The sequence below is a fragment of the Papilio polytes genome, unplaced genomic scaffold (genome assembly GCF_000836215.1).
Source record: "Papilio polytes unplaced genomic scaffold, Ppol_1.0 DF823177.1, whole genome shotgun sequence".
NCBI lineage: Eukaryota > Metazoa > Arthropoda > Insecta > Lepidoptera > Papilionidae > Papilio > Papilio polytes.
The window spans coordinates 2,205,863-2,218,333 of NW_013526027.1; the positions used below are offsets into that span (position 1 = coordinate 2,205,863).

The window sequence follows — 12,471 nt, forward strand, 5'->3', positions numbered from 1 at the left end:
CTACCGTGACGTCATCATGGTAGCATTTGAGTTTAGCGCTACCGTGACGTCATTGCGGTAGTATACAACTAAGGCTACCGTGACGTCATATTAATAGTTTTAAAACTAAGGCTACCGTGTCACCTTGGTAGCTTTTGCCTCTAGGGCTCTCGTGAAATCATAGCATTTACGTCTATAGCTACTGACGTTAGTAGTTTAACTAGGGCTGCCGTGACGTCATCGTGGTATTAACACTAGGGTAGCCGTGACGTCATTGTACAGGAAGACTTAACTACGCATAACGATCAAGGCAAATATTTCCCTAATAATAAAAGTGAACACGTGTACGTTATGCGAATGAAACTGTTTCCCGCTAAAACATTCATACATTTTACATTAAAATGCGTTTCATAACCATTCAGCAAATACACGCACTATCATAAGAGAATCGGTCATTTAGGCAATACTTAGATCTAAAATCCGCGGTTCGAAATAAAGCATTCCCATTGGTTGTTTCCCGTCACGTGACATTTCAACCAATCACGTAGCTCCGTCACAATACCGAGGATAATTAATGTGGAAACTTTGTATGTTGTGAACATAGCAAATGCCACAATACCCCTTATGATCTACCCCTTAAGAACTGTTTTAGTTCGTACAGCCGTAACATTCCGGAAGACCAATTTTATCATTTCATCAAATAGGATTATGATATCGAAATGAATACACGAATCCAATACGAAGATATCCTTCAGTCAAAGAAATAAATTTAAAAATATCAAATAAATTGACAAAAATCATTCGTTCTTTATCTTTCTCAATATATCATTTACAATTCTCAATAAGCATAATTAAATTGAAATTATGTAATAATTTAGTTTGAAAACAAACTATATTACAAGAAAAAAACACCAATAAGGCTATAAAAACAAATATATACTTGAATTCAATTCAATGTAAATTTATTTACACATTTCACTGGCTGATGTTATTTTTCCTCTATTTTTAATAAATCTATGGCTCTTACGTAAACTAACGTATGTTGTAAACGCATTTTTTCAAAATAAAAACTTTAAACACATAATTTAGTATGTCAAGTTCATTTCAAAAACACAAAACAAGATGTAAATTGCAAAACTGTGGCTTAAGAGAGTCTACATAGAAGTCATTGTTGATTAAAGCCTTGTATTGGTTAAAATTGTTATTTTTTTCACTTTTCTATTAAATTCGAGTATAAATTTGACTGAAGGATTTATATTTCGCTTATTTACTTCTTATCTTTCGGCGTAACAACGGGGTAGATCAGGAGTAAAGGTACATATTATGTGTTCTCCACGGGCCTTATGGTGCAATCACCCACTGTGGTGATGGGGGTGATGGTCACCGAGCTGGGAGTGGAAGATGGTATATTCACCTCCTGTCCGTTGTCCATTTTATCATCTTTCTCCTCATTATTAGGCGGTAGTTTGACAATCTGACAGTCTCCGACCGTCATGATCTGCGTTTCCATAGCAACGGGGGGTACGTTCTCTTCAGGTTCGATGCGGGAGCTGTCCTCGTCGTCGGAGGAAGAATCTGACACGTCAATGGTCCTGTCGTGCGAGGTCTCGGTGGTGGCGCTGTGGTCCGCATCCACGTTCCTGTCAGGGTCGACGCTGGTCACCCCATATGAGTAAGCCAATGGGTTGTACATCATCTCCGTCAGATAGGAAAAGTCGCCGAATGGTAGATTGGTTGCATTGTAGTTCTCGTTAGGTCGCCCATCTGGAAGTATTTTATATTTTTGTGATATAAGTCACTGTCAATTACTGGTACATTTACCTAGTTAAAATTAATACGCATTCGATGTTAATAAGTTAGTTTTATGTGTTTATTTTCATGCATATAGGTGTTTTACGGACGGAACTATAATAATTTTCATATTTCAATACTAACATAAACAGCCGAATACTGAAACGAATTAAACACATCGCTATGACAAATGACAAAACTTTAATAGAATGGAGTTTAAGCATAGTCTACATATATTGAAATTTCGTTTCAGTAGTTTAGTATTCGGCCGTATTTATTATATTTAGTTGTCATACATCTTGTAAAAGGTATATGAATCTATCGACTCATTTAAAACAAAAATAACATCTAATAAATGTGATCATACTCGTATATTTATATGTTAGGGATGTTGCAAAGCAGGCATGTTAGTGTAAGAATTACAGATCCCTCTACCTCTAAAGTTACGACTAATTTTAACTTAAGGCCGAATTCTGAAACTACATTTAAATATTTAACAGCGTAAATAAGTTTAATCTAACTCCAAATTACATTAGATTTTAACGTCTGTCAGATTGTAAGCGTTACGAAATGTTTATGGTTCGTTCCTGTATTCGGCCGTTAGATCACCTCAATTTTAGGATGTTCATAAAAGTTATATGAAATTTAGACTGATATTACAACTTTTAATATAATTTTTATTACAAGTTTTAGTTATTTCCACTATTTTTTTTTATTTCCCGATAGAAATAAATTATTCTATAACTAAATTTAATTATATTATATGTTGCATTCTACAGTAAATCGTGCACATTTCTAAGTATATACATAGCTATATATATATGGGCGTCGCAAGCCAATAAACAAAGGAGGGACGGCGATGACTAAGAAGGGCCAAGTAATAAATACTTTATTTGTTAAAAAATAACGCTTTAATGAAAAACTGACGTCTTTTTTTATTTATCTATGGTAGGAATTATGGAAAAAATAGTAGTTTTAATATTTTTTTTTTTATATTCACGTAAAAATATTGACTCTCTACGGTAGGGGGGCAAGTGCTCCCCCTTGGCCTAGACAACGCCCATTATATATGAACTAAGACTAACTAAGTTAGAATACCGATTAGTACCGACAATATATCCCCATAATAGAAATTTTGGTATAAATAGTTCTTTCATGCGTTATCAATAATGGGATACTAACAAAACTTGCTCATTTCTGCGGCTAGTCCGTACTGCATCGGTATTGCCATATCCATACCTAAAAAGACTCGCCGATTAGCGTGGCTCAGACAAACGCTTACTGGCAACACTTGATATTAAAATGTTACAAAATAAAGAAAAGTTTAAACTATAAAAAACAAGCAGATTAATAATCTAAAGTAACGAAACTTTTTAATTTCAAATGGCACCAGTGAGCATACATCGTTTCTATTCCGTATGTTTCTTAATCAAAAATTATATTTATATGAATAAAGTATACGAAAAAGGAGTTTTTTCTTTAAATTAAAAAGAGCATTTTTAGATAATCTACTGATTCAAACAATATACTAAATAAACGTTTATAGTATAAATCTATACTAATATTATAAAGAGGAAAGATTTGTATTTTTGTATGTATTGAACTCAAAATTTTTTTTACTATTAAAAAGCTACGTTATCAGTAAAATAGTATGTATTTTTTTTATTTCAAGCGAAGTCTTTAACAACAGCTAGTTAAACATAAAGAATAGAAACGAAATTGCAAATAAACGAGAAGCAAACCGCTATAAGGCAGAGTGATTTGCTGCACACACACAAACACACACACACAACACATATATGTACAAGACGACGTTGAACAATCGCATTAATCGACAAAAACATTCATCTTTGAGTCATTGCTTTTATTATTTCCGCTACACTTCTCAAACTCGAATCTAACATATATCAATTTTAAACTTTATCTCTATGTATTTTGGGTTTATTTTTGCATATGTGTGCCTGTCATTAATTTATTTTTCAGTGAATGTTTTTGTAACAAACGAAATACGATTTATGATTATGAAATAACTACAAAATAATCTGAGATATGAAATAGATTTACGTATGATGTAACTAAATGTGACTTGCATAAAAAATAAATTGAATCCTGGACTAAATTACTTATCAAGTAAAATTTAATTTAAGTCTAGTAAGACCAAAATAAATTAAAAATTGCATGAAAAGACGATCAAATTACAGTAATACAAAGAATCTAACTAATATTATAAATGCGATGGATGTTTGTTAGAGTTTGTAGCCTTAACGGCTTAACGCATCTCGATAAAATCTAGATTAATTGTCGAAGATATTTTGGAAGAACGCATAGGCTACCTACTTTTTTTTTTAATTCCTCGCGAACGGAGTCGCGGGCGAAAGCCAGTATGTAATAATTAAATTAACTTTTTTCACATTTAAAATATTGAGAAAGACGTGAAATTGCAAAAAGTAACGAGTACAAAATGTGTAGGTGATGGAAAATGATAGGAGGTGATAGGTGTGGTTACCTCCTTGCGGCAGGAGGTAGTTCTTGGGCGGCCTGCCGCGCTTCTTCTTGAGCAGCAGCTGCTGGGGCGCCGCCAGCTGCGGCAGCTGCTGCGGGCTGGGGCCCAGCACCGTGCCGCCCGTCAGCACGCAACCTTCCATATCTGGAATTATATTCAGAGTAATGTATTGTTTGACATTTCAATAGGAAAGATTATTATTTTTTTATTCTTTTGATGATATTTATCTGTTTCTATTTCATTTATATATCTCTCAGACATTAGATTTGTGATTTTCGTCTACAAAGTCTAAGTTTTCATGTAAATTGATAAGATATATGTCAAAATCAATCAAGAATGTCTAACTTGTTGAGATGGGAATTGATATCCTTTGGTTCTTTCAGGAAATATGCAAACTTACCTATTACAAAATATTTGTACACCTATAGTAAATGACATAAAATGAGGGCGCTAGTAAGCTATTATAATTTAGTTTATATCCATGAAGTGAGATAGTTGTTCAATGTACGCAAGCGAAGTCGCAGTTGACAAGTATGGTATAAAATGTTGAATTTTACTTGCGACTCACCAAGCGAAGTCTTAGGGGGTCGTCCGCGTCGCTTCTTTATCTTGGGGGTGAGGGGCAGGGGCGTCTTGCGGGGTCTGCCCCGGCCGCGGCGCGGGGGCTCGAGGTCGTCGCGCGGGGGCATGGGGGCGGCGTGCGGGGCATGCGGGGCTGCATGTGGGGCGGAATGCGCGTGCGGGGGCAACATCACGTCGCCGCTGGGGGTGAACACGAGGTGTCCGGACTCGCGGTGCGTGGTGCGCACCATGCCGGACATCACTTCGGAGTTGTTCTCGCGCTTGATGTTTGGCAGCTCGTTGGTCATATCCACTGTTGGGTCCTCCTGTATATGTATTCGCCATTAGCGAATTACTAAAGATTAAGGGCGCACATCTTTGACTGAACTATCGCACAACTGGTTAGCCAATTCAACTGTTTAGTTGCACAATTAAATGAGTATATGGAGGATATAAGCTCTTAAACTGATTGAAAAAAACGCAATATTACATAAAATACTATCGTTAAACATTGACTATCTCCTTTACTAGTTATTTTAGCGACACTGCTTTACCTTTAAAGTTCTAATCTGTCTTCTATCATATACCTTTATATGAGAGAATGTATTTGAACTCACCCGTTCGCAGATCTTAGTATGCACGCGCAGTTTGTCGGAGCGCGCGAAGGAGCGGCCGCAGCCGCCGCAGGTGAAGGGCCGCTCGCCGGTGTGCGTCAGCCGGTGCCGCGACAAGTGCGACGAACGCTGGAACCTGGAAACATCACACACTCTTTTACCAACAAGTATGTACAAAATTCAGATAAAAATCGTATATGATGAAAGATAGGCATTGTTAAGGGTGAAGCTAAAGCATTAAAAATGTAAATTAGATATTATAAAGTACTGTAGCTGTAGCTCGCGACTTATTCCGCGTAGCTTTTTAATGGTGAAAGAATTTTTCGAATCAGCCTAGTAGTTTTTGAGTTATTTCAATATAAATCTCCTCCTCCTCCTCCTTATAATATTAGTATAGATATAGATAAAAACTACTATGAACAAAACCGTGTTAATTGTAGCTAGAGGGCTTTAGGCATAAGATCGGCTGGCGACCAACAATAGAAACACTAGACATTTAAGAATCACAAAAAACGATAATTTAAAAATAGATAAAAAACCTTTGCATATGTATTAGGGAAAAAATAAATAAAATCTCCAATAGCGGTACTTTACCCAAGCAGGAAAATTAATTTGGTATTAATATTGGGTCGAAAAGATATTTTACCTGAGGTCACAAACATCGCAGACGTGAGGTCGGCCGTCTTGGGAGTCGTTGGCGGCGGAGTCCGAAATAGACCCGCTAGAGTCAGTTTCCTCGTCATCATCCATTCCCATCTTGCCAGCTTTCTCTGGAGAAAAATGTTAGAATTATAGCATAAGATCGCACAACTGTTGTGCGATTGTCAATTGTTTCGTATCCAATTCAACTGTTTAGTTGCATAACTAAAAATCGAGTAGTGTGCACCTCCATATAAGTTCATAGGACTCAACAGACTAAACAGTTCTGCGATAGCTTAGTCAAAGGTGTGCGCACTTATCAGAAATATATATGAGGTGAGGTCTTTATCGACTCATAAAATGTTATGTAAAAAAGGCTATTGAGGGGCTTTGATGGGTTTTCTTTTTTTTTTTATAACATAAGGTGGAAACGAGCAAGCGGCCACCTGAATCCGCCAAAATGGCGAGGCGACCGCTGCCCATAGACATCCGCAATTGCAGATGCGTTGCCTACCCTTACCCGACGGAGGAGGAGACGCACATAAAGAGGATATTTCCCCTTCCTATGCATCTCCTCCACCGTCAAATCCACTACCCGTTCCCGTCCTCTCCTTATAAGGAAAGGGTGCTATTTTCCTAGACATTGTAACAATGAGTTGCTTTTAGTTAGAATCCTAAGAACCATTACTGTCAGTTGAAAATTACGAAAATCAAATTACACGAAGTAATTAATTTTTTTTTATTCAGTTATAAAAAAGATTTTTTATCTTTATAGATAGTATGAATAACAATTAACAAAGCCATTATAGATATACAAATTAAAAAAAAAAAATTATTCACTGGAGTAATTGTAATATATTTCCATTTGGCTGATTCTTGCATATGCAAATACATAACATGGCGCCAGTTTAGTTATTCATTTTACTAATCAGATAGCTTACATTTTCGGCAATCAATCTTAAAAAAATATATATTATTTAACATTTTCACTGATTTTTTTGACAAATTACATAGATAACTAATGGTTGCTTGTAAAAATTGTGTAAATCAAAGCATTGAGGTAGTTAATTAATTGAGCTTGGGAAGGTTTTACTTTTTTCTTTTTTATGTTTTTAAAGGTAAGAATTTTTGAAATCGTTCTAGTACTGGGTTAATGTTATTGCAATATATACAAATTTATAAATCTTTCTCTTTATTATATTTGTATAGAATAAAACTGTTTTTTTGGCACACAAATTTTACTCCGTACTGTAGTCACGTTTTAAGTAAATTAGGTGTGCTCACCATCGGAATCATCATGTTCATTATTGGTGGGTTTTTGCAGCACCGCAAGTTGCACCACTTTGATGCCGCCCTGCTTCGTCTCCATTTCATTCCTCGAATCTATACTTGCGCCTGGAAATTATAGCAAAATATTAGGAATTGTGTAGAATTTAGTAACTTACGTGACATTCTAGATTATGTTTTAAATCTGTAACTATCATCAAGATCCGTTGAGCCGTACAGGAACTAACCTGAACCTTCTAACTACCATCCATCCTAATATTCGTATCTGTAGTATACTAGCTTTCTCCCGCAACTCCGTCGCATGATTTTAAAAAACAAAAATAAGCTGCCTATGTGTTTTTCCAGACTGTGCTCTACATCTATGCTAAATTTCATTGCGGTCTGTTCAGCAGTTTCGTTTACAAACTCTAACAAACATCCATCCATCTGAACTTTCGGATTTGTAATATTAATAAAATAATACAACAGTAAGTACATTTAGTGTGCACAAAGGAATTAGTTCCATAATCCCGCAATATGGCGAGGGTTTTATATTTCTGAACAAGTTGTAACGATTTGTTAATATTACATGAAGTTTTTGATAAGATTATTACGAGGAAAATACTTATTCTAAGTAACATAACAGTTTTTTTTATGTAACATGCATACGTCAAATAAAACGTTTAACATAATGTATGGGTTTTCCTTAATACAAATTATATGCATTTGATGATTTTAGCAGAACATAAAATCATTTGTAATAACCGTGTTCCTTATTTTTTACTGTATTAAAGATTAAGTAGATCTTTACAAAAACCGCTTCGAATTTAGAGTAATTATGACTTTTTTAGTATAATTGGTATAAAGTTTTTAACTTACAAGAGTCCCTAAAACAACTGGTACAAATATTTTATTTCAAATTAAAATGCGCGTTAAGTACACTTAGATTTTACATAATAGTATTTAAGAAAATAGCAACACGTACTTTTAGCATAATTATACCGTAACTTATGTTAATAAGTTGCGGACAATCTACGCAAGTGTGTAATGAAATCATTTAAGTTATAGCGGGAAACAATTTTATACGGTAACATATAATTTAACTACGCATGAAGTGACCACGTGCTTTCTAACATTTAAACAAATAAATATTAGACCAAACTTTTTATAATATCAAGCTTTTATTAAGCAAATGGATAAGATACGAAATGAGTAAAGAGGAAGTTTGAGAGTAGCCTCAATGGCAGAGATGGTAAGGAGTAAAAGGTTAGCATGGTATGGGCATGTTATGAGGGATGAATTGCATGTAACAAGGAGAAAGTTATGAGTGAGGAGGTACACCGGTAGAGGTAGACATAGAAAGAGATGGATGAATCGCGTCAAAACATGATCAAAAAGTGAGATGAAGATGGTTAAGTTTTGATCCAGGGAAGTAGGACATTGATTAGAAACTATATCCTAAGGCTGTCCATAAGTGAAGATTAAGTACGAGAATTTTTCACTAAGGTACAATTAAACTACTATTGAATATGACTAATCCGACGCAGTGTGTCCTATTTTATGCAAACGTCAACTTTTTTTTTATTTTTTATAACATAAGGTGGCAAACGAGCAAGCGGCCGCCTAAATCCGCCAAAATGGCAAAGCGACCGCTACCCATAGACATCCGCGGTTGCAGATGCGTTACCTATCCTTATCCGACGGAGAAGGAGACGCACATAAAGAAGATATTTCCCCTTCCTATGCATCTCCTCCACCGTCAAATCCACTTCCCCTTCCCATCCTCTCCTTTTTAAAAAACGGTGGTACAGAGAAATGGACTTAAATTAGGCCTCCGGCACTACACTCATTAGACGAAACACGGAATTGCTTCCATTTCACGCCTGTCTTCTGTGTGGTCGTGGTATTACACCGGGCGTGCCGGCCCATTTGTGCTAAGATGTTAAAGTGGGCTCGACCACTGCTTGGGTTTCCATTGTCGAATAACTTGTTAGGAAATTTTACGATCTGCTTTTTGTAAATGAGTTATTTTTGTGCAACTATAACCTTTTCGTATACATTATGTATAATGTGTTTACAATATACATTACTTATATTTTATCAACATTAACAATTTACCTGAAAAATTATTTCGTAAGCAACCGTATATACGAGCACCTATTTATATAATAGACGGTAAATATTCTCAATAATACGTAATGACTTTCGCTAACGGCATTTCCTTCATACACTTTGAATATCTAACATATTACAATAAGATATGGCAATTTATGCTTTATTTACTTTCGTATAAAGTTTAAAACCAATCAATTATTTGTTGAACTTAACTGTTATTGCAAGATTATAAAGTTTTAATCTATACTAATATTATAAAGAGGAAAGATTTGTATTTTTGTATGTATTAAAATAACTCAAAAACTACTGAGCCGATTATAAAAATTCTTTCACCGTTAGAAAGGTTTTCTCCGTGAGTAACATAGGCTATGTTATTCAATTTCACGCGACCGAAGTCGTAAGCAAATATAGACGTATTGTTTTTTAACATCAGTATATAGTCTATACTTATCTATGTTATAATAAAGCGTAAACACACACTTCTTTGTTGCCTAAGATGCCAGCAATTACAGCATTTTTTTGAATAATTCTTTGTTTAATAAAAATCCCTACACTTACGTCAGGCTTTAGGCTATAAATTTTAAAGCCATTAAACTTAGGGGGTAAATATTTTGGATAAAAACCCTAATGTGGGAAAGAGACCATAAGTTGTTGCCAACATCAAGGAAGCAAAGTTGTCATGGTTTGTCACCATGTAATGTCATTTTGACATTTGCAATTGATAATTTAACACATGTAAATAATAAAATGAAATCTTCATAATTTTATGCGGATGAAGTCGCACGGGAACAGCTAGTAGTTAATATTTAATTCACTTAAATTTTGAATATTTTATAACAGCAAGGGGAAACACCGAACGAGTTCTAATGAAATACTTAAAGCACGATAAAACCAATGTGTCATTCCTAAAAAAAACACAAAGGTAATTTCTACACTGCGCATAGTGGTATTATTCTGGTTTATTATGAAACCGTAGCCTTTAAAGATTGTTTAGTCTAAACTAGCTGGAGACGAAAACGAAAACTATATTACTACTACAAGAGCGTCAGTGGTTTAAGCACTTGACTTGTAATCTACATGTCTTGGATTCGAATCCCGTCATGTACCAATGTGATTTTCCATTTGTCGAATGTCCATATGTATATAATTTACCCGAGGTTTTTACGGTGAAGGAAAACATCGTGAGGAAACCTGCATATATCGGCGAAGAAATTCAAAGATATGTATGAAGTAAACCAAGGCAAACTGGGCCAGCGTGATCGACTATCACCTAGTCACCCTAACTTAGGGTAGGCTCCGAGCCCCTCGGTGGGGCCGTATAGTGAGCTGGTAATGATGATATTCCTACAACAAAATTATCGATTTCTGAACTTTAATTCGTAACCGAATGTAGGTATGTTTGAAACGAAAATTTTGCAAGACAAATCATTAAACAATAATACATTTAGATACGACATATTAAATATGAACATAAGAGAGACAAACAAAATCTCAAGTTTTTTTTTCGTTACTTAATTATACAGAGAAATTATTTATAAGTTAATTTACGACATAAAACAAATTTGTAAATCTCGAAATTGTGGCTTATGATAGTGTACATAGGAGCCATCGAAGTATGCTACCGTTGGTACTTTCTCAAACATAATGCGTCTACAGTTCATAACGGTGACATGAAACAAGACATTTCCAGTATATTTCATGATTAAAGCCCGGTCATTGTCTACGTTTGTTTTATTACAAAACAACACCCGGAATGTGAGAGTAACAATGATGTGCGCAAAATTAAAACAAATAAACATCGTCCATTCGCTTTATTAAAAAACATGTTTATTGAACGCTTTTGAGTTATTCACGTGTGTGTGAGTTTACACACACGAACAAGATCTTTGTAATCATCTATATAATAAAATTGGAGTGTCTGTTGGTAATATTAACAGAAAAATTCCAGATCTCGGAAACATGATGTATTTGAGTTGCTGATGACAAAAATCGCATTAAATTTTTTTTTGTCTGTTTGTCTGTCTGTCCACAAGCCGCGTTTGTTCCGGGTAATCTCCGAAACGGATGGACCGATTTCGACCAGCCTTTCACTGGAGGTTAGCTGATATAGACGGGCATATTTTAGGCTACTTTTTTATCTTAATATTGCGTGGACGAAGTCGCGGGCAACAATTAGTGTTCTATAAAATGTTTATGTTTAAAAAATTAACAAATCAGGACATATGGTATATAAGTTTATTTTTTTGTCAATAATGAAATGAAAAAATATTGCCGCAGGAAAAAATATAATAGAATTTTTGGTATTTCCACTAACGTCAGATGACTAAGCAAGATAATAAAATTTAATAAGAAAAATGATTAATGAATGATATATAACAACGATAAGGAATACAAATTAAGAAAAGTTCTAAATATTAAGTATATTTTTTTTTTAACTTTATGACTGTCGGTTCCCACTACCTAAACGTAACCACATAAACTAGGCCGAAAAAAACATATCTTTTATGAAATACAATTATTTCTTACACATATTATTCTTTACATGGTCTTCCTCATAAATAAATACGTGGTGTTGAATCATGAATCATCACGTGCATAGAAATTAGGCATAACAATTTATAGAACGGAAACTTTAAGATTGTTCAAATCATAGTGAAATAAAATTATACTAAATTATTGCGTGTACCAGTCTATCTACTATTTATTTTACATGCAATAACATGACACAGTAACCGTAAGTTTCCACTATGAAAATACTGATATAAAACAAACAGTTTTCTCTTTTCCTTCAAAAAATAATGACAAGGATGGCAATATATTTTGGTATAAGTGTACGTGCTGTGAAAACCCACGGTAAACGCTTCAACTAACGGTCACCAATGTTGACAATTGACGGTCGTGTGTGCTGTCTCTTTTTAACATGTTCTGCGGTGCGCATTTTTCGTGGAAAATTTACGGTAAAATATTTTGAACTAGCGCTTTTTTTGCAGTTATACATACATC

General features: G+C 34.8%; 1 protein-coding gene across 3 annotated transcripts in view; it reads right to left on the bottom strand.

Annotated features, from left to right (window-relative positions):
• Positions 1–963: 963 nt before the first annotated feature.
• The window catches only part of LOC106105236 (zinc finger and BTB domain-containing protein 44-like), a 29,795-nt gene continuing 18,287 nt past the window's right edge, over positions 964–12,471 (bottom strand). For 2 of the 3 annotated variants that reach the window (XM_013285514.1, XM_013285515.1), the window contains exons 6-12: positions 7,372–7,482; positions 6,095–6,218; positions 5,452–5,584; positions 4,842–5,160; positions 4,277–4,417; positions 2,953–3,009; positions 964–1,743 (exon numbers count right to left, since the gene is read on the bottom strand). In XM_013285514.1, coding sequence (XP_013140968.1) covers positions 1,301–1,743; positions 2,953–3,009; positions 4,277–4,417; positions 4,842–5,160; positions 5,452–5,584; positions 6,095–6,218; positions 7,372–7,482 — 1,328 coding nt within the window. In that variant the 3' untranslated portion in view covers positions 964–1,300. The remainder of the gene's footprint in view (positions 1,744–2,952; positions 3,010–4,276; positions 4,418–4,841; positions 5,161–5,451; positions 5,585–6,094; positions 6,219–7,371; positions 7,483–12,471) is intronic. The other variant, XM_013285516.1, reaches the window with a different exon arrangement.